Genomic DNA, 24045 nt, shown 5'->3' on the forward strand with positions numbered 1-24045 from the left:
CAATTTCAATAGTCTTTTGTACATATCGGACCACAACCGCTGTAAATTTCATGAGGGAAGCTACTGACCAGCCTAGACTGCTTTTATTTTTGAAATGAACACTTCATTTGACGCTTTTGCGCCATTAGTTAAGGCTCCGAGGAGAATAAACTTGCTAGACCATTCGTCATCGTCATGTGGGCGCAGCACCTTGTGTTATGAAAGGGGAATGTTACTGGCTACACAGGACGACCACCTCTGGTTCGCTTGGCTGTAATTTAGATAACAGCCGTTACATTTATGGAACGTTAAGACTGGTGTCTGTGCCCTGTATTTCTGTAAGATAATACGAGACCATGTTATATGGCCCATGCTGTCCTGACTTACGTAAATATGGAGGATATTCGAATTTTGCCTTGGCCATCATCTTCTCTATAGATCCCTCACCCACTGAAAACATCTGGTCATGAGTTGCCGAGAAACTGGTGCACACCCTCGCCAGCCACCGTGATTGATGTATTCTGACATAGAGCTGAAATAGCATGGGATGATGTACCCAGCCTGTCAACCGAGTTCAGTTCGACTCAATACCCAGGGTCATTAGAGCCAGTGTTGCAAAATTTGGTACCTGCGTGTTTCTCCAAACCTTATAAACATTTGATTGCTATTGTACTTTATTCGCACAAGAAGCAAAATTTCGTTATATGGTATCTTTCCTGGTACTACGAAGAGGAGTGAAATGAAAACCTTAAAAATGAAATTAAAAGTGTAATTTCGCACCATTGTTCGGCATAAGTTGGCAGTACTGTTACCAACGACGTAAGAAATGCCCTACACATCTTCCGAAAGACGAGAACGGAATTTCGGAAACCGTTTTTCGCTGTCGTGTTTACATGTTAAGGTGTGAAGCGGATTTGCTAGCCCAGTTAAATACGGAGCCTGGAAAACAGTCTATACAATTTACGATTTAGTCAGCACAACAGCTATTTCTGTTCAGTTAGACGAGATGTAAACAGCTTCAATCTAATATTTCTACTTGTCCTTTACTGTACTAAAAGCCACTCCTTCCACATTAGCCGAGAATTTTTAAAAACAAGACGAAACCAGACAGCCCAAGCACATTTCAAAACCAGTTGCGTTTACATGGGGGCGAAAATCGATGCGGGTTTGGAAAACCAGCAATCAGAAGCGGATTTCCAGAATCGATTTTGAAGTGTTTACATGACCACCCAGAGCGGTATTGGAAAGTCGGTTTACGAAATTCGGTTTTGGGGCCCCCTTGTAAACGTAGTGACATACAAGCGTAACACGGACACTATAGCAGTTCAAAATGGCTGCCCCTCTAACGATATGCACCATGGAAGAACAGCGTCTGTCACACGTTTTCTGAGCAATGAAGGTACGAAATCTATTGAAATCCATCGGCGAATGAAGGTCCGGTATGGTGATGCATGTCTATCACTGCAGCAAATGTGTGAGTGGAGTAGAAAATTCGGAAATGGCGTGACTTCTGTGACAGACGCTCAGCGCCCGTGTCTGGCTAACCGCGTTGTGACACCATAGTCTACTGCAGCAGTTGAAACCATAGTGATGGAAAATCGCCGTGTAACGGTGGATGAAACAGCTGCAGATCTGAACATTTAATCATGACTCAGCCCTTCACATGATTCATGAAGTGCTTAAATTTTGCAAAGTGTCTGCAAGACATGTGCCACGTCAGTTCCCTTCAGAACTGAAAGAGCGACACATTGACGTCTTGCATCACCACCAGACCGAAACAAAGACAGCAAACAAGGAAAGGCGCCATTTTTGATCACCAGGGGCCAAGAAGTTGTGGATGCAGCCATCTGCAGGAAAGAACAGCGTCTGTTACACGTTTTCTGAGCAATTAAGGTACGAAACCAATGGAAATACATCGTCGAATGAAGCTCCAGTATGGTGATGCATGTGTATCACTGCAGCAGGTGTATGAGTGGAGTAAAATTGTTTGTTTCGTAAACAACTTACCTTGCTTCTCAACATATTCTTCTTTAAAGGAAATACTCTTTGTCCAGTGATCCTACAGCATTTTCATCCCATCGGAGAAAATAGGTTTTGTCAAACTCTGAAAAATACTCCAGAATGAGATTTTCACTCTGCAGCGGAGTGTGCGCTGATATGAAACTTCCTGGCAGATTAAAACTGTGTGCCGGACCGAGACTCGAACTCGGGACCTTTGCCTTTCGCGAGCAAGTGCTCTACCAACTGACCTACCCAAGCACGACTCACGCCCCGTCCTCACAGCTTTACTTCCGCCAGTACCTCGTCTCCTACCTTCCAAACTTTACAGAAGCTCTCCTACAAACCTTGCAGAACTAGCACTCTTGAAAGAAAGGATATGTAGAGCACATGCCCACGAAAGGCAAAGGTCCAGAGTTCGAGTCTCGGTCCGGCACACAGTTCTAATCTGAAAAATACTCGTTGACTGCAGCTAGCACTTCCTCATTTGATGAAAATTTTTCCACAGCAACCCAAAGTTTCAAGTTAATGGCCAGGAAGAAGTCACTTGAGGCTACGTTTTGTGAACAGGATGGTTGAAGAACCAATTCAAAGTCCAATTCATGTATTTTCGCCATTGTTATCATTGTTGTGTGGGATGGTGCATTATCCTGGTGGAAGAGCACTTTTTTGCGTGCTAACGTTGATCTTTTTTCACCAACGCAAGTTTCAAATGAGCCAGTAATGAAGCATAATAGGGACCAGTTCTGCTTTCATCTAAGTAATCTATGAGGATCATTCCTTGGCAATTAAAAAAAATAAAAAATCACTTTATCAGCTGACAAAGTGGTCTCTGGATTCTTCGGTGGACTTTCACCAGCCTTCGACGATTCTTTTGACTGACGCCTTGACTCTGGCGTGTAATGATGGATCCAGGTTTCATCAATGCCCACAAATCGGCGCAAAAAGCCCTGAGGATTGCGATTAAACATCACCAGACATTGTGTTGAAATGTTATGCCGGACGCGCATTTCGTCAACTGTGAGAAATCGCGCCATCCACCACGCACACAGCTTCTTCATAGTCACTTTTCGGTGCAGGATATTATGCACTCGCTTAGTTGAGATGCCTAAAGTCTCAGCAATCTCATGCTTGTTTACTCGGCGGTCTTGCATTACCGTATCATGGATTTCGTCACTCGTTTCCTTTGTGATGACTTCAGTTCGACGGCCGGAGCTCGCTTCGTCTTAGGTGCTTCTCTGACCACGTTTAAATTCATTCATACAAATGCAAATGGTCTTCAATGATGGTGCGGAGTCCATGTGAACTTCTTCCAGTTCTGCTCAATTTGTATGGTAGTCCAAGAATTCAAATGAAAATGTTTAGTAACAGAATGAAACCCGGTTTTCCCCATTTCCGATGGCAGTCGACACATTGATCAATTTAGGCAACTATCACCAATGAACGGTGTGCTGTAAATTGTTGAAATTCTTTATACGATTCTTCTAATAATGAAGCCAACCAACCATGAAGGAGCAACAAAAATGCTCCATTCTTTTATGGAATGTTGACATACTTGTCAACCACTCTCGTATTAAAAAAGTCAGCTTAGAGCTGCAATAAGATCAAAGTGACGTGGACTTCTGACTCCAGGCCTCATACTGCCCACGTATCACAAGTAACCATCGATGACCTGCAATTTGATACTCTACCACATTCAATATACTCGCCAGACATCGCACCGAGTGATTACCACATGTTTGAACACTTAAAAAGGGCGATGGGAGGAAAGAAATTTCGTTCGAATGAAGAGGTTAAGCAAGCTGTCAACGAGTAGCTCTGCAGACGACCAAAAGATTTCTTTTTTTTTTTCAGAGGAATGCGTGCCCTTCTTCGCATTGGAGGAAGTGTCTTGAAGGACTGGGAGATTACGACGAAAGTGTCGAAGGATGATACACTTATGGTCCGCTTTTGTTCAACAAAAAAATAAGAATAAAAAATTTGAGATTTCATTTGACAATCCCTCGTAAAATTTTAATGGTTGATGGTTTAATTGCACCTCATCTTCAGTACTGTGCTGCAAATACTGTGCTACAAGCGTCATAGTGTTTTTGATGTCAATGGCTTCTCGTCCGCGTTAGAATTCTTCGTCTTCGTTGTCTTTCGTGCTTTAGTTACGAACCGTTCGCAGTGTTGACAGTCGGCTGCTAGGAGCCTGGTTTCGCCTTATCTTCTGCCTTTCTCTTTCTGTGCGGCCAGTAAGGGGGTGAGCTTGCGTCAGTTCGTGTAAGTGGCCAGTGCTTCCACAAACGTCAAGCTCACCCCTGGCCCGCACCGTTTCGCAGTATCCTTGGGGGCGCCGGTGCGTTCGCTGGCAGCGACGCGTGATTCTCCCTTCACAGTTCCGCTTCACTGGCGCCAGTAATAGGGAGACGCAGTAGCTGCCTCGCTCCACTGCGAGGTGGCGTACCTCTTCTCAGAAGCAAACGGGCCAGACATCGTTTCGTGTCAAAAGAGTTCAGTGAACCAAAGAACGAAGGTTAGCGTCTCGTTGACATTCAGAACACGAGATACAGGGTCACTGGCTCACCTGGACAACGACAGGAAAGAAAACGAGCTGAGGGGCTGCTTTAGAAGTCATACCAAAACTGTGCAGGGAACCGACAGCTGGCCAGAGGGAGATCTGAATCCTACTCCTCCGGACACCTTAACTACTGATCATTTTCGCCTCAGTCAGACTATTAATCGAGATGATATAATGACAAAAGCACTAGACGATTTGATACATTGCTACAATATTTAAACTCACAACATAAAATTAACTTGTAATTGTGACGCAAGAAGAGTGCGACAATATTGCAAATCAATAACAGTACTGCACAATCGCTGTTTTCATCACTAAATAAGAAGCCACCAGTTCATAAGCCAGTGACTTTATTCGGGAAGAATCCGTAATCAAATTGCCATGAACATTTTGGTGATCGGATGTATAAGGACAGTATGTAGCAAACAAAGCTGTCATGGCAGCTGTAGAAGGTTTGAAACATTCACGATGGAATTGTTACTCAGGTGGCATCCAGTGACTAGTCCACGTTCGAAGTCACTGAGCTCTGCTGACCGACCCAAGTTGCCGTTACAGCTTCTCTATGGAAAACACAATACTTCCTGCTCTCGCCTTACACAAATATGTAACGAGAGTTCTCTCAGATAGCGTATCTATAAATTTTGTCCGTCGTAGGCGGAGCGCAAAGATGGAGGAAGGTTTGGGAAGAAAATTGGTCGGATCCTTTTCAAGAAATCAACCTGGGGTTTGCCTTAAGTGGACGATTGAGATCTGAACCATCGCCATAACGAATGCGACCCATTGTGGTTGAAGGGCGCAAGGCTTAAAGAGTATGCTGTGTTCACTCCAGACGATACAACGTAGTGAGAAAGCCGGAGAGTTGTGCACCTACCATTTTGTGGTTATATTAGTTGTCTGCATGTGTAGTATGCTCTGCATGATTTGGAACGACGTAGTGTAGTCACGTCATAAAATCCATTAATAGAAATGCTATTACTACACTGCTGGCCACCGTAAATGCAACACCCTGAAGGAAGCATCCGAATCAAGTGAAATTTACACCATGAGTTTGCAGCGATGAGATATGCAACTGATTAGAATTTCAGCGCAGACGCACATCACGCGCGCCTGTGGCGCCACCTCATAGCGCCATTTAAGGCTTGGCGATTTCGACGAGTGTACGTTCGGCACGTGTGTTTACCTTGTGGTTGTTTCACAAGACGATCAGTTATGCCTCGTAGACAACAGCGAACATCTTTTGATCAAGTATCCGAGTTCGACAGAGGAAGGATAGTGGCTTACCGAGATTGTGGATTATCATACAGAGAAATCGCTAGTCGTGTTGGACGAAACCAAACAACTGTAATGCGGATATGTGACCGTTGGATGCAGGAGGGTACGACGGACCGACGTGGTCGATCGCATTCACCTCGGTGCACCACTGCACGTGCTGATAGGCAAATTGTGCGTATGGCAGTGACGGATCGCTCAGTGACATCCCGAACCATAGCACAGCACATTGCGTCTGTAACGCATCATCCAGTGTCTGCGCGTACCATTCGACGCCGTTTACAGCAGAGTGGTCTGTCCGCAAGACGTCCATTGCTTCGTCTACCATTGACGTCGCCAATGGTGTGATGACAGACGGATGTGGACGGCAGAATGGAATGACGTTGTCTTTACTGACGAGGCACGCTTCTGTCTGCAGCACCACGATGGTCGGATTCGAGTGTGGAGACACCGTGGAGAGAGGATGCTGGACAGCTGCATTATGCACCGGCACACTGGTCTTGCACCGGGTATTATGATATGGGGCGGTATTGGATATTACTCTCGCACGCCTCTAGTACGCATTGCCGGTACTTTAAATAGCCGGCGCTACATATTCGAGGTGCTGGACCCAGTTGTCCTTCCTTACCTTCAGGGCTCGGCCACAGCCATATTTCAACAGGATAATGCGCGACCACACGTGGCACGCATTGTCCAAAGGTTCTTCGTCAATACCAGATTGAATTGCTTCCCTGGCCGGCTCGCTCTCCGGATCTTTCGCCGATAGAAAGCATGTGGTCCATGGTTGCTCAACGAGTGACCCAGATTACATCCCCAGCTGCCACACCAGATGATCTTTGGCAACGTGTGGAAGCTGCTTGGGCTGCTGTACCCCAGGAACACATCCAACGTCTCTTTGACTCAATGCCGAGACGTGTGGCAGCGGTGATCTCCAACAATGGCGGCTACTCTGGCTACTGATTCTGGCAGGAACCACATGTCACAGACGTCTGTAAACGTAATCATTTGATACTTGGTCAACATGTTATCTACAAAATAAATTTTGTTGTGCTGCCTCTTGTCTTTCTTGGTGTTGCATTTACGGTGGCCAGCAGTGTATTTGAAAACGTAATAGACAGGAAACCAAATAAGCTGTATGAGAAATTGCGAAAATCACATCTGGTAAAGGGCTCGACTTGCTACTGGACGGTGTATTTTGGAAGGTGCAGATGCGACGCTTTCTGTAAAATGATCCCGTATGACACTACTGCCAGGTACATGAGAATGTGGCTGTTTGTAACGGTTTTACAGTTCACGTGGTCTGTCGGCAAGTGGACATATGCAGTGCAGAATCGTAATTTGCAGAAACCTAGATTCTTCATACAATGCCCCATATCATAGTATACAACCTGTGGTCAGCGGATCGTTGATCGCTCATTTTTGACACTACACTGATTGCTACAAAGAAGTGGGCTAGATTGCAGTCGGCAATGATCTTTTAACTAACGATTTAGACTGCCAATGTATTTTGTTGAGTAGAACAACAGCCCATACAGATACTCTGGGAATAAAATAATTCCATTGTGACTCATTTCAGACATCTAACTGACAAGTTCCCCGAAAATTATACAGTAGCCTTACTCAAGACACGAATATTCCTGTGAACAATAATCTTCAATGTTCACAGGCTCGCGATCACAATTCTACCTGTCACAGAAAATTGTAAATCATCTACAAATCCGCTATTGGTGTGTACCTGTATGAAGTCACATTGACATCCGACCATGTCTTCTGGGTATTTCATTTTATCGACAGCATTGTAAGTTCGCAGTCCACAAGCGCCAAAGTTAACGTAGTCTCTGTCTTTCGTGAACTTAGCAGGAGCCTCTGCTCCTCCTTCTTCTGTCAGTTGGAAGTCTGGAAAAGCAACCTTTTCTTGCAAGGTAATGTGATGTGTCTGTTGCTATGGCCCCACATTATTTTCATCCACCACTGGGAGACAAGGGGAAGTGTTATTAACTTATAAGGTAAGAGCACGTGTCTCACCACGGTGCAAATACGTGACTACTGCCCACGATATTACATCTTAATGAAGCATACTCTCAGACAGCTTGAATGTGTGGGGATAATACGTCATGAATGTCACAGAGAGGGTAACAGAATAATTTTATCTCATTCCAATTCTACAGGGATATGTTGTGCGGTAAGTCTACATTTTTAGTACCCTACTATATGCCGGAGTTACTCTTCGTCGGCATTATGCGAGATATATCTTTCTCGATCCGTCGTGGAATAACAGCTTCTCAGAATTTCGCAGTTTGTTGAGCAGTTAGTGCGCTATTGCACTGACAAAGCTCTTCTTTGCACCTGCCCTGCCCTCTTTCGCTAATTCAATATGGTATCTCATCTAAATTGAAGCTATCTTAAAATAATTTTAATAGAATAATCAGCAATGAGAGCAATTCCAGACCAACACGCTGCACTCAAGAATTGGTCGAACGATTGTTTTTCAAGTGGCATGGATCCTTAGAATTCACCCATAAATATATGTCCGGCATCTACGTCCTTCATGAGTAGATTTATAAGGTTATTCTACATAAAACCAATATGGAGGATCACGACTGCAGCAAAAGCCTTGGAAAGAGCGTTATAATGATAGGGGCAATTGCTTAATTCAGGATTGTGGCCAAGAATACATCTTTTATGTGTGTGTGAATAGTGATCGTTATGTTCAATTTTTATAATGCAAGTAGGCACGAAAAACGTTGGGCTGCTGGAAGTGAATTGTGTTTGCCACAAAGCGTGCTTAAGCTATATGTAATTCCCTGAATGTAAGGTGCCCGCATAGCTGCAATGTAAAACAAGTTGCCTACAATGAAGGCAGTGGCTAATGGAGGAGCAAGCGGAAACGTTAAGTTCACTTATTCTATTTCAGATAATCCGTCAGTGGACAGAGTACTGCCCAGCGTGATTAGTTCCTCAAGTTAGAAATAACCGCTGCGTTCTTTTCCAGTTCTGAGTTGCTTTAATTTTTTTTTAAATCTTGTGACTGAGTTGACGCGGCGGCCCGCATTAATATTTTCCCATGCACACCTCTTCATCTCAGAGTAGCACTTACATCCAACGTCCACAATTATTTATTGGATGTATTCATCTCTGTCTTCACCTATAATTTTAGCCCTCTATCAGTTCCTCTAGTACCATGGAAGCTATTATCCCTATGCCTTAACACATCTCCTATCATCCTACGCCTTCTTCTGTAAATACTTTTCCTCGGCGATTCTTTGGCATTCTTCTTCACTTCTTATATCACCGTAGTAAAACTCTTCGATTCTCTTCTTCTCAGACTTTCCCACAGTCCCCGATTCGCTTATACGCAGGCTCATATTATCAGAGATATCTTTGAGGTCGACATTCGTTGGTAGATACTTCCTTTTGCAAGGACTGTCCTCTTTACCTTTTATACTGATGTCCTTCGTCTGTCATACCTTATTTTGCTTCCGTGGTAGCAGAGTTCCTTCATTTCGCCCACTACATGGTCCCTAATTTCGACGTTAAGTTTATGCTAATCGCATTTCTGCTGCTCCTTAATACTTTCGCCTATCTTTGGTTTATTCTCGATCGTTATTCTGTACCCACTACTATGCTCAACCTGTTCAACACCTTCCGTTCACTTTCACAGAGAACAGCAATCTTTCTTTCCCTTCCTTCAATGCTCTTGAATACACAGAATGAACAGTAGAAGACAAAGACTGTGTCCTTGTCTTACACCCATTCTAATCCGAGTTCTAGTCTCTTACTCTGTTATTCCTATTTTTTCTTTTGATTCTTTTATGTGTCGTACATTACCCGTTTTTCTCACTAGTGTTCACAAGTTCGTCTAAGGATTTCAAACATCTTGGTCCCCGTACGTTCAAAGACTTTCTCCCCCAGGATCAATTAACATGGATGTCTTCTGGATATGGTAACGCGTCATATTTTATTGTGACAGTTGTTTTATAATATGACGCGGTATCACATTTATAAAATTTTTAACTTACGTTACACTCTTTTTATATTGTCAAATGCTTTCTCTAGAACTGCAGATACTACGCAGGTGTCTTTATATTTCTTCAGTCTTGCTTCCATTATCAAGCGTAACGTGACGTTATTACCCCTAGAGCTAAACTAATCGTTTTTAACAGACTTTCAATATTTTTATTTCTTATTAGTTATTCTGGTAGGAAACTAGGATGGGTGAGCTATTAATCTGAATCGTCTGAATTATGTTCTTCTGAATTTCCAGTGGCATGTGTCCCGTCTCATAAACTGTACACATTAACTTGAATAATCCTTTAGTTGTCATTTCCCCAATGATTTTAGAAATTCCGGTGGTATGTCATCTTTCCCTTCTGCCATGTTTGGTCATAAGTTTTCTAAACCTCTGTCAAACTCTGATTCTAACTCTGGATGACCTATGTCCTTCAAAAATACAAGCACTTTGTCTTTGTCGTATTAGTAGGCGATGAAAATTAATGTCTGCTAACATGAGCGAAGATTTAGATAAAGTTAGCGAAGTAGTTGGCAACAACTCCGTCTCTGACGTTGTGTCACTCTTGCATTACTGAATCGAAAGTTTTTACCATGGCAGCCTCGTATAAAATTTTCTTGGACTCTAACCGTGTCACGTTCGAGTAGAAAAGCGAACTTTCGTAGCTTTTCTTTCCGTTGGCGACAACAGATGGCAGTTATTGAACACTTACCAGGAAGTTTCTTGAGGAGGACGACGCTTCAAATCATCCTCCAGCCGTCCCTATTTAGGATTTTCGTGTCTTCCTTAAATCATTTAAGGCGAACGCCGGAATGGTGCTTTTGAAAGGGCTAGGCCTATTTCCTTCTTCATCCTTCGTTAATATGAGCTTGTTCTTCGTCTCTTATGACCTCGTTGCCAATGGCAAACAGTAATTTTCCTTCCTTTCTTCCTTCCCTCGTTATATATGCCATGTAAAAATGAGTGTGCTCATCAATAATATTAATAATAATAATAATAATAATAACAGTAATCAGTATAGCGAGCCAGTTATTACCCACTCTTAGGTATAGGCTCACTGTTGGATATAGGCCAGTTCCAGACTTCTCCATTCATTGCAGCCTTCAGCTTTTCGGATCCAAGTTGTTCCTGCTTGTTTGTCATGCGATAAATCCATTTTCAGCTAGGTCGTCTTCTAGATATTTTTTATCACGAGGAACCTAACACAAAATCTTCTTCATCAATCTCCTATCATTTTGTCTAGCTACATACCCGACCCACGCTCGTTTCAGTTTTGTAATAGCCGCTATCACGTCCTCCCTTTATTTTCTTTTACCCATTTCTTTGCTTTTGTGTTCCTTCTTGTTATGCCGAACAGGCATGTTTCCTTTTGTCTTTGGGAAACTTCAATTTCTAACAGTTTGAGCATTTAACGTCCTAGTTTCATTTCCTTAGAGGAACATAGGGAATTTACTTTGGAATGCAGCATTCAGTTTCCCATATAAACTCCAAGCCATCTTCACCTTTCTGTTCACTTTATTTAATAACTATGCGCTTGTTGTTTTCATTTAAATGCACAAATTCGTCAAGTGTTTCTATAGTTTCTATAACTTTATCTATTCTATAATTTGCTCGTTAATCTTTACTTTCCTAATAGGGTACTGATTGTACGTAATATTATTAATTCAATTCATCCACAGGTGTATTGTGTTACTGTGTTCAGTTCCTCCATCTATAATATTCGTTTACGCAGATTCCTTTTTCATCGCAGTTTAATGATTAAAGACATCTCTTTAGGCTGTAGAAAATGGTTTTGGTGAAATGAAATCCACTTGCTTAACTCCTCTTCCAGTTACGAATATAAGTTCTCATGTTGTAATCTAATGAAAGCTATATTTTTGTTGCATACATCCCTCAACGAACTGATGTGAGTAATGACAATAATAATAATAATAATAATAATAAACCCCGTGGAGGCCCGGGAAAAGAATAGGCCTCCGGTATGTTCTGCCAGTCGTAAAAGGCGACGAAAAGAACAAACCACTAATAGGGCTAACCCCCCTTTTAGTGTGATTAGTTGGTTCAGGACAGAACTAAAGAAGCCTCGGACAAGCGCCGTCATCGTCGGGGACGACGCTTGAACCCTATGCCCGCCCACAATGGTAACGACACTGCTAGCCAACTGGCAAATGATTTAAATCCAAACAGATGTGTTTTGCAGGATATGCTTCCTGCAACCACCCTAGAAGGAAAAAGACAGAGGATGAGATGGTCAGATGAAGTTAATCGACACCTCATGTACTGTTATTACCAAGCAACAAACCTAGGAACCAACACAACTGGATACAGATCACAAGTATACACAACATTTATTACCCGATACCCAGAATTAAAATTTTTAACAGAACAACGACTAGCTGATCAGATCCGTGTAATCAAAAATAACAGGATACCCCAGTCAGAATTAGAAAACATCAAACACCAAGTACAACAAATACTGGAACAAAATAATGTGCAATCAGAAGAAGAAGAAAATACAGTAATGGACTCAAACATCCCAGAGCAAACAAACAAAGAACAACACGCATCAATTAAACAGTCAGAGGAAAACGAAATCTTAAGACAGCCACCAGAATAAGCACAAATAGAACACGAAGTGACACACATGTTAGATATAGAAGAAAAATTTCAGCTGACATATATAGAATACAAAGACACAAATACAGACATTAGACCATTCTTGCATAGACCGCCAAATAACCCACAAGTCGAAACAACAATAAAAACTATCAACACAATCATACACAACAAAATAAATGAAAACACAACTATGGAAGAGTTACAACTACTGGTTTATATAGGAACACTCACTACACTAAATATACACACTAGGCAGAGATCAGAACCAACCAACACACAGAAGAAACCCACAAAACCAGCATGGCAACACAGGCTACAGATCAAAATAGAAAAACTGAGAAAAGACATCGGACAGCTAACACAATTTATAAGAAATGAAATCTCGGAAAAAAACAAAAAAGGTTAGGTAAAATCTCACAACAAGAAGCGACAGAGCAATTAGACGAAAAGAAGCAGAAATTACAAGCATTGGCCAAACGACTTAGAAGATACATAAAAAGTGAAAATAGAAGGAAACAAAACCAAACATTCAACACAAACCAAAAGAAATTTTATCAGACAATAGATAACACACACATTAAAATAGACAATCCACCAAACATAACAGACATGGAACACTTCTGGAGCAACATACGGTCAAACCCAGTACAACATAACAGGCATGCACGATGGATACAAGCAGAAACAGACATATACAAGATGATACCACAAATGCCTGAAGTGACAATTTTGCAACATGAAGTCACCCAAGCAATTAATTCTACTCACAATTGGAAAGCCCCTGGAAAAGATAAAATGGCAAATTTCTGGCTAAAGAAGTTCACCTCAACACATTCACATCTAACTAAATTATTTAACAGTTACATTGCAGAGCCATACACATTCCCTGATACACTTACACAAGGAATAACTTATCTGAAACCTAAAGATCAAGCAGACACAGCAAACACAGCTAAATATCGCCCCATAACATGCCTACCAACAATATACAAAATATTAACTTCAGTCATTACACAGAAATTAATGACACATACAACACAGAACAAAATTATAAATGAAGAACAAAAGGGCTGTTGCAAAGGAGCACGAGGATGTACAGAGCAACTGATAATAGATGCAGAGGTAGCAATCATAGTTTCGTGTTTCCGTGTAACGAGCCGCTGGAGATCACGGGCCCCTTTTATGAAAGTACAATGCGTGGGAAGAAAAGTGAAGCACCCAGATAGCACGGCGTTGCTCGTGTTTAGCGTTGTTACCAGGCGTGACAGAGTATATAAGGGGCGTGAACAGTGTCAGATATTGATTGATCACTATGAAGGACACAGAAATGCCGCGTACTCGTGTGAGACAGTGGTATCAGCAGTGACATAGTTTGAAAACGGTCTCATTTTGAGTAACCATTTGGCAGACTCGTCGAATCGTGCAATATCCGGATCTGTGGGGCATTCGGATGTGACAGTGCCCTGATGTTGGGCTGCATGGGAACGCGAGGCAGGCAGATTCTCCGTCAAGGTTATGCTCGACCACCTCTCACCGTTACAAGGAGGAATCGTTATTGTGCCCGAAGCACATCGTAAACCCTTTACATCTCAGACTGGCCACCGCGAACAAGTAGTGGTCTCACTACAACAATCTGTGTCGTCCTGCATCGTTGGTCGAAGACCAGCAACAGACGACCTATGGATATTGTGATAACAACCGAGGAGGATTCTTCCTATACGTCGCTCAGGTGCTTGAAGATGGCTTAGTAAAACACTGAAACTGGTTGCCAAATAAAATAAAGTTGGAAACTTGTCGGCTGAAAGGTGTTTAATTGGACATCCTCTTGGGATTTACTCACCCACGCGTAGACTGCCAGTAAACACAACAACATAAAAGGCTACGTTTGGAGTGGTGCTTTGCGTTCAGTGATGAATCGCATATCTGCACTACCATGGATGAACACCGTATGGCGACGACCTGGAGAGCTCCGATTCGTTGAATGTTTTGGGGAGGTACAGCTATGTTACTCTTGGCGTAATAGCGTGGGGTTCCGTAGGGTATGACTTCAGTTCACGGCTGGTAGGATTGATGGAATTCTGACGGAATAATAGCATCTCTCATTCAACAGCATCATTGTGCCATTTTTCAATAGGATAATGCTGGTCCACACACGGTACATGTCTCTGTGAACGGTCTGCGTGACCTTCAGGTGTGGCCAGCAAGCGCCCCAGACCCGTCCCCGAAATAAAATGTTTGAGACCAGCTCGTACGTCAACTCCATCCCAGTGGCAGTAACCAGGATATCAAGGACCATTTATAATAGTTGTGGGCCATCATACCTCAGGAGCGGATGTAACAAAAAAATGGCTCTGAGAACTATGGGACTTAACAGCGGAGGTCGTCAGTCCCCTAGAACTTAGAACTAGTTAAAACTAACCAACCTAAGGACATACACACATCCATGCCCGAGGCAGGTTTCGAACCTGCGACCGTAGTGGTCGCGCGGTTCCAGACTGAAGCGCCTAGAACGGATGTAACAGCTTCATGACATACTCGCCAACGTCATATCGGTAACTGGGCTGATAATGCTTTTGCAGTCACTGAAATAACATCACATACCCCTCAACATGTGAAGTTTCATTTAGTTTCAACTTCCCCTTCTGAGGTTTAATTATTTTTTGTCAAGTAGTGTATTCAGAAAATATGCTTGAATATCCTCCGAAATTTTAACGATGTAGTTCGGGTACAGACGGACCGAGCTTTAAATTTCGGTGCTCCGTTGTTCGCTTTCAAGCGAATGTTGACACGAGTACTTTGACAAAACCTCTCCCAGTTCCTTCAACCACCCTTGCTCAGTTCGTCCCTACCGTAACTACCTCCAAGTCGACCGAAAGTGAACACCTTTGCCTCGCCTGTCCTCCAACTACGCAAGACCTCTCTAATAATCTCGGCGTCCGCCAGCGGTCTTGCTGAAGTGAAGGTGGTGTTGCAGGATGCGTCCGTGGGTGAGCGTGGTCCTGCTGCTGGTGGCGTGCTGGTGCCTGGGTGCGCTGGTGCACGGTCAGACCTTCCAGTACTCGCACGGCTGGACCAACGGCCGCAAGAGGGCCGGCTCCAGCTCCGCCCCCGGCGCTCTGCTGCCCCCCGGCCGCCTCCCGCCTCCAGCTGCCGCCTCCGACATGGACGCACAGCCGTGTCGCGTGCGCTGCTTGCGCCTGCTGCTTCAGGGAGGCGCAGTCCCGCAGGTAGCTAGCCATACACAAACGCACACATTCATACGTACACACTGAAGTTCATGGTATTGCTTACACTTTCTTGGGGAGCAGCAGATGTTACATCTGTCCTACTCGATTATTTTCTGTCAGTTGCTAAGGACTCTTACTTTTCTGACAGGAAATTTACGAATCTAGTCGCGTAACTGAGACGATTCGACGTAGGCACGTAATTTGATTAGAAGTCGCTTCGGAAGAATGGCGTCAACAGCCTTCTGGAAGTCTTAATAGAAGGACTCTATTTGATATCCTCTATCGATAGCACTCATTATTTAGTAAGCGTAATGAGCTAGTTCTTTTTCACAAGATACATTGCAGATAGAACTGAACATCTCGCTCCTAACGGAACTAAATCGACAGATGTAAACGTAATATCCGGAGGAAAGTGTGATAGGACCGTTGCTGTTTACGATATATAAAAATAATCTAGAAGAAAGCATCGGATCCTCGTTAAGGCTACTCGCAGATGATACAGTTGTCTATACCAAAGTAGCAACGACAGAAGATAGTAAGAATTTGCAGAACGACCTGCAGAGAATTGATGAATGGTGCAGGCAGTTGACCCTGAACGTAAATAAACGCTGGAGACAGCGTCTGCGGTAAAATATTTGGGCGTAACTATCCAGAGCGATGTTAAGTGGAATGACCACATAAAACAGACGGTAGGAAAAGCAGACACCGGACTGAGATTCATCGGAAGAATCTTAAGGAAATATAACTCATCCACGAAAGAAGTGGCTTACGAGGCGCTTGTTCACACGATTCTTGAGTATTGTTCATCTATCTGGGATCCCTATCAGGTAGTACTGATAGAGAAGATCCAACGAAAAGCGGCGCGTTTCGTCACGGATCGTTTAGATGGCGAGAGAGCGTTACAGAGATGCTAAACAAACTCCACTGACAGACGTTACAAGAGACGCGTTGTGCATCACCGAGAGATTTACTACTGAAGTTTCGGGACAGCATTTTTCAGTAGGAGTCGGACAACATATTACTTTCCTCCACATACATCTCGCGTATTGATCAAGAGGAGAAAATTCGAGAAATTAGAGCCAATACAGAGGCTTACCGACAATCATTCTTCCCACGCACTATTCGCGAGTGGAACAGGGTTGGAAGGATCAGATAGTGGTACTGAAAGTACCCTCCGCCACACACCATTAGGTGGCTCGCGGAGTATGATGTAGGTGTCATGTAGAACGATATTTTCTGAATCCGTGTCGGCTATTTGTCAATAAATCTTTCTTTTTTTTTGAGGTTATTCATAATGTTCAAACATAGTATATGTTCCAAAATCCTACTGCAGTGCGAAGGACACGGGGGCTTCATTATCGATACTGCCAGGGATTTTTTCTTGGTTGAAGGACTCGTACACTAAGGAAACTACAGTGTTGGGTATTAAAACTGCATTAATGCGGAGGGGGATGCAACAAACGGCAAAGCGGTACGATGTGTACAACATTTTTAAATGTGCAGATGATTAGTATTTTGGTGGAAGTCCACAAAGGTAGTAGGACTACCGCCATATTCATTCTGCATATGAGGAATGATAACGCTGCTGGTTTTTCATTCAGATATCGCTTTTGACCTTTTGTTGTTTATAAGGAGATCGTGTTATGAGTATGTCTCGTGTAAGAAGGAGAAACATGTGTCGGAGTTCGACATCAGCAGCGAGACTGTGATTTATCATCTCGCGACACCACTCAGAAATACGAGTATAGAAATCTCTCTGGTGGGCTAATCGGAACCAGCAGACCACCTTGTAATCTTCTGCCCACGGCATCATTTGGATGCGGTATGGAGGGTCACTTGGTTAGCACACTGCTCTCCCGGTCGTTGTCGAATTTCTTGACCTTGGATCCGCTACTTCTCGGTCAAGCAGCTCCTCAATTGGCCTCACGAAGCTGAATGCACCCACTTCAATTCCTGTCACCAAGGAAAAGTACCTGCCAGTGCCAGTAATCGAACCCAGGTCCTCTGTGTAGCAGCCATACACGCTGATCCTTGAGCTACGGAGGCGGACAAGCGTGGAAAGATAATTCCAAACCAGAATAGAAACCACACAAAGCTGACACAGTCCTTTGCACTGTCTAGAGGAACAGGTGTGGTCCTAGAAGCTCTACGATGATGTCGGACACAGGAGCAGCACCACGTCGTCTTTTCAGCCAAGTCCCAGTTGGGCGTGCAGCATCACGATGGGTGTATGCAAGAGTTCTACGGGAAGCACAAACGCTTTCAGATTGCATTTATCATCATAGTAAGAGCCCAGCATGTAGCGTAATTGCATGGCGTGCTATTGGGAATTCGACAACCTCAGGTTCGCATAGCCAGTAATAACATACTCGTATCTGTCATCCCGGTCGACTCACAAGGGAACCTCCCCATCGCAGGCCCCTCAGATTTAGTTATAAGTTGGCACAGTGGATAGGCCTTGAAAAACTGAACACAGATCAATCGAGAAAACAGGAAGAAGTTGTGTGGAACTATGAAAAAATAAGCAAAATATACAAACTGGGTAGTCCATGCGCAGGATAGGCAACATCAAGGATAATCTGAGCGTATGTGCGCCGTGGTCTCGTGGTTAGCGTGAGCAGCTGCAGACCGAGAGGTCCTTGGTTCAAGTCTTCCCTCGAGTTATTAGTTTACTTTCTTTATTTTCGTAAAGTTCTGTCCGTTCGTTCATTGACGTCTCTGTTCACTGTAATAAGTTTAGTGTCTGTGTTTTGCGACCGCACCGCAAAACCATGCGATTAGTCGACGAAAGGACGTGCCTCTTCAATGGGAACCGAAAACATTTGATCGCAAGGTCATAGGTCAACCGATTCCTCCACAGGAAAACACGTCTGATATATTCTATACGACACTGGTGACGGCATGTGCGTCACATGACAGGAATATGTTATCGACCCACCTAACTTGTACACTTGGCGAATGGGTAAAAAGATTCTTCTACCTTTCCCGATTTAGGTTTTCTTCTGGATGTGATAATCACTCCCAAAAAAGGGATGAAAACATAAGACTTTGTGACACAAACTGAAAACAAAAAATTAAAATTTCCACTTGAGGGAAGACTTGAACCAAGGACCTATAGTTTCGCAGCTGCTCACGCTAACCACATGACCACGGCGCTCCTGAGCTCAGCTTGTCCTGAATGTTGCTTATGTTGCGCATGAACTACTCAGTTTGTATATTTTGCTTATTTTTTTCATAGTTCCACACAACTTCTTCCTGTTTTCTCGATTGATCTGTGTTAAGTTTTTCAAGGTCTATCCACTGTGTCAACTTAGAATTAAATCTGAGGGGGGTGCGATGGGGAGGTTCCCTTGTCAGTGCCAGCCATTGCTGATGCTAGAGGTGGCAACTGTCTATACTACAATTTTGCATCCTGCATTAACCCCCCCCCCCCCCCCAGCCGCTCGTTTAGCCTAGCAGTCTAATGCTAATGCACGGATTTCCGGAGCGGGGAAGGAGCGCCTGGTCCCAGGCACGAATCCGCCCGGCGGAGGTCCGGTGAGCCGGCCAGTCTGTGGATGGTTTTTAGGCGGTTTTCCATTTACCTCAGCGAATGCGGACTGGTTCCCCTTATTCCGCCTAAGCTACACTATGTCGGCGATTGCTCCACTTATGCGTACACCACCATTACTCTACCACACAAACACATGGGCTACACTCGTCGGGTGTTAGACGTTCCCTGGCGGCAGGAGGGGGAGGGGGTCCACCGGGGGCTGAACCGCACAATAACCCTGGGTTCGGTGTGGGGCGGCAGAGGGGTGAAGTGGACTGCGGTAGACGTCGTGGGGTTGTGGACCACTGGGGCTGCAGCGGGGACGGAGTCTCTCCGTCGTTTCTAGGTCCGCGGTGAACATACAACAACAACAACCCCCCCCCCCCCCAAATTTTATTCATCAACCTTGTATAAATGTAAGATGAAATGAGAAAATCGTGAAGTGTAATTTCCTACCATACACAGATGAGCACTACGTGGGCTCACATTCCGATCAAGGCCTTCTAGTTAGGACGCTCCTAGGTTCATTAAACAATAGGAGTATTGTGGACTGAGACACTGGTGGTGTTGCAGCTGTACGTGCCGCCCGAGCTGTGGCAGCAGGTGGACGAGGAGGGCGACAACATGGCGGCGCGCCAGCGCGGGGGCGGCGCCCGCCTCCGGCACGCACTTCCACCCCCAGGGTCGGCTGCCGCCGTCGACTCTGACGAGGACATGTGATGCCGCGCACGTACGCCCGCCTCCACGCTACAGCAGCAGCATCGCCGTTCAGCTACACGCTTCACTTCTCGACTGACACGCTGATCTCTATTTCTGTCCAGTATGTGTTCTCATGTATCGATTTTTAATGATAATAAACGCCCTTTCTTTACACAACTATTTTTTAAGTTTAATTAATTGTAATATAGCGAAATTCCCAGAACGGTGTACTGGAGTATATTCGGCAATCAAGTTTCCTTTTAATTAGCCTTTGCGTGATCGTAGTGAGCGCATCGATGTTTGAGTCTCAGCTTGCGCGGACAAGAAGAGAACTTCTGTGACGTTACAATAAAATGCTGAACGTTGGGTAGGAAGATCGAGTAAATAATGAAGAGATACTGAGTGGAACTGACGATAAAAGGGGCTTATATCAGAACCAAAAGAAAAGTTTGCTTAGGCATTAGCGGAATAGTTAATTTGGTAGTGGAGTGAAGGGTGTGGGGTAAAAATTGTAGAGGGTACACGGTAATCAGTTTCAGATTGATGTTTTGGTACTTCGTAGATAAGAAGGTACACTTGCGCAAAAAATATCACAACAGCAAAGAAATAATTAATATAGCGTAATGAAATTTCGGGAATACATTTGTGTAGGTAACACATGTAAGTGATTAACATTGCGAGATCACAGGTAAGCACGAGATAAGCCATTGCAAAGGTGAAATGCTGGTACATTAATGACCGGTGTAAAAGCTAGAACGATGAATACAAAATGGCTCTGAGCACTATGGGACTTAACACCTGAGGTCATCAGTCCCCTAGAACTTAAACCTACTACTTAAACCTAACTAACCTAAGGACATCACACACATCCATGGCCGAGGCAGGATTCGAATCTCCGAGCGTAGCAGTCGCGCGGTTCCGGGTTGAAGCGCCTAGAACCGTTCGGCCACCACGGCCGGCCGATGAATACAAGCATGCACAGGTGCCGGTTATCAGTTTGTGGGATGAAGTTCCATGCCTGTTGCACTCGGTCGCTCAATAAAGCGACGGTTAAAGCTAGTTACGCAAGACGCTGTATTTGTCGTCCGATGATGTCCTATGTGTGCTTGACTGGAGACAGATCTGGTGATAGAACAGGTCGAGGCCACATGTCGACACTCTGTAGAGCATGTTTGGTTACAATAGAGGTATGTGGACGAGCGTTATCCTGCGGGAAAACACCGCCTGGAATATTCAAAATGGCAGCACAACAAGTTGAATCACTACATTGACGCAAAAATTGCCAGTCAGGAGGCATAGGGTAGCCACAAGAGTGCTCCAGCTGTCATTCGAAATTCCATCCCAGACCATAGCTACAGGTCTAGGTCCAGTGTGTCTAGCACACAGACGGCTGCAGGCCTCATCTTGACCAATACACTGCCATCGCTGGCACCGATGGAGAACCAGCTTTCATCAGAAAACACAGTAGACTTCCACGTTGTTGTTGTTGTTGTGGTCTTCAGTCCTGAGACTGGTTTGATGCAGCTCTCCATGCTAATCTATCCTGTTCAAGCTCCTTCATTTCCCTGTACCTACTGCAACCTACATCCTTCTGAATCTGCTTAGTGTATTCATCTCTTGGTCTCCCTCTACGATTTTTACCCTCCACGCTGCCCTCCAATGCTAAATTAGTGATACCTTCATGCCTCAGGACATGTCCTACCAACCGATCCCTTCGTCTAGTCAAGTTGTGACACAAACTTCTCTTCTCCCCAATCCTATTCAATACCTCCTCATTAGTTACGTGATCTACCCACCTAATCTTCAACATTCTTCTGTAGCACCACATTTCGAAAGCTTCTATTCTCTTCTTGTCCAAACTATTTATTGTCCATGTTTCACTTCCATACATGGCTACGCTCCATACAAATACTTTTAGAAACGATTTCCTGACACTTAAATCTATACTCGATGTTAACAAATTTCTCTTCTTCAGAAACGCTTTCCTTGCCATTGCCAGTCTACATTTTATATCCTCTCTACTTCGACCATCATCAGTTATTTTGCTCCCCAAATAGCAAAACTCCTTTAGTACTAGTGTCTAATTTCCTAATCTAATTCCCTCAGCATCACCTGACTTAATTCGACTACATTTCATTATCCTTGTTTTGCTTTTGTTGATGTTCATCTTATATCCTCCTTTCAAGACATTGTCCATTCCATTCAACTGCTCTTCCAAGTCCTTTGCTGTCTCTGACAGAATTACAATGTCATTGGCGAATTTCAAAGTTTTTATTTCTTCTCCCTGGGTTTTAATACCTACTCCAAATTTTTCTTTTGTTTCCTTTACTGCTTGCTCAATATACAGATTGAATAACATCGGGGAGAGGCTACAACCTTGTCTCACTACCTTCCCAACCACTGCTTCCCTTTCATGCCCCTCGACTCTTATAACCGCCATCTGGTTTCTGTACAAATTGTAAAAAGCCTTTCGCTCCCTGTATTTTACCCCTGCCACCTTCAGAATTTGAAAGAGAGTATTCCAGTCAACATTGTCAAAAGCTTTCTCTAAGTCTACAAATGCTAGAAACGTAGGTTTGCCTTTCCTTAATCTTTCTTCTATGATAAGTCGTAAGGTCGGTATTGCCTCACGTGTTCCAACATTTCTACGGAATCCAAACTGATATTCCCCGAGGTCGGCTTCTACCAGTTTTTCCATTCGTCTGTAAATAATTCGTGTTAGTATTTTGCAGCTGTGACTTATTAAACTGATAGTTCGGTAGACTTCCACCCTGCCCTCCAATTAGCTCTCGCTTGACACTACTGAAGTCGCAAATGGTAGTGGTTTGGGGGTCAGTGGAATGCACGCTCCAGGGCGTCTGGCCCGAATCTGTCCTTGAAGTAATCGGTTTGTATCAATTCGTTGCGTGACCGTGGTGGCAACTGGTGCTCAAATTGCTGCTGCAGATGCAGTACGATGCGCCACAGCCGTACACCGAACACACCGCTGGCAGCAATCATGTATAGAGGCAACATTCCTGCCAAATCTTACTGCAGTATCGCAGAAGGAACATCCAGCTTCTCGTAGCTCTATTACCAGACCTCGTTCAAACTCAGTGAGGTGTTGATATTGGCGTCTTTGTCACCTCAAGGGATTCTTAGCTAACATCAACTCACCACGTCCAATCTCAAAGGTAACTAACACTCACGACCATCACAGCGTGCATTTAAAGCAAACTTGATTTGCATCCTCATAGTGACACTACTAGCGCCACTCTTATGCGAATGGCGCGAAATCTGAATAGAAATCATCTTTCAGACGTAGAAACACTCCTACGAACTTTCGTTTATGTCGCACAACTCCTTCTTGGTGTAGCGTCTTTCTTTTCTTCTTCTTTTTTTTTTTTTTTTTTTTTTTTTTTGACAGTGTGTTTGCAAGTGATAGACTTGCATGGATAGTTGCATCAAACAAGTCACCGGACAGCGGACGACAACAACATCTAGCACCTAGAATTAAAGTATCACATGTTCAATGACACACAGACAGACAGACAGACACACGCACACACATATACAAACACAGACAAGTTGGGCGATGCAGAATTAACTAGAATTGCTTTGCTGAAGGCGGAGGGACGGTAGTGATGGGTCTTATACAAGTACCTTTACATATTGTTTTGAATCACCGTCACCATCTAAATATGCTGATTAACCTGAACATCTTGACCAGCAGCGGCGCTTTGGGAGGGGAAGGGCGGATATAGCAGAGACGCTTTGGGAGGTTTAGCGGTAGAGGGAGAACCCGTTACTACATCCTCTCCGCCCATGTGTTTCTTTTGCTGCTCTCTTCTCCGCCCATGATCTCACTAATAACAATGAGAAAGGTGAAAAGTTACCGGCCTGTGCTTTTTAGGTAAAAGAAGTATCTTGTATATTGCCATTGTCCTTTTTTCTGGTGAACGCTCTTTCTCTAACGTTATCCGATTTTCTGCGTCACAGACAGCAATATATATCGATTCGATGCCAATCACAACGACAGGCACGCACAAATTGAAGCAACCAGACATGGTGTACCATAAAGTTCGATTTAGGGTCCTCTACTGCCTTTGACATCATAAATTTTCACTTGCAGTTTCAGAAGTTGCAAATTTTATACTTTTTGGAGACGAGA

The 24045-nt window shown here is 43.9% G+C and overlaps 1 protein-coding gene across 1 annotated transcript in view; it reads left to right on the plus strand.

Moving 5' to 3' along the window:
* The window catches only part of LOC126253275 (pro-corazonin-like), a 47291-nt gene extending 27239 nt beyond the window's left edge, over nucleotides 1–20052 (plus strand). The window contains exons 2-3 of the mRNA XM_049954490.1: nucleotides 15412–15664; nucleotides 19770–20052. Of these exons, the coding sequence (XP_049810447.1) occupies nucleotides 15412–15664; nucleotides 19770–19916 (400 nt within the window). The 3' untranslated portion in view covers nucleotides 19917–20052. The remainder of the gene's footprint in view (nucleotides 1–15411; nucleotides 15665–19769) is intronic.
* Nucleotides 20053–24045: the final 3993 nt, after the last annotated feature.

The sequence above is a fragment of the Schistocerca nitens genome, chromosome 4, assembly GCF_023898315.1.
Source record: "Schistocerca nitens isolate TAMUIC-IGC-003100 chromosome 4, iqSchNite1.1, whole genome shotgun sequence".
Classification (NCBI taxonomy): Eukaryota; Metazoa; Arthropoda; class Insecta; order Orthoptera; family Acrididae; genus Schistocerca; species Schistocerca nitens.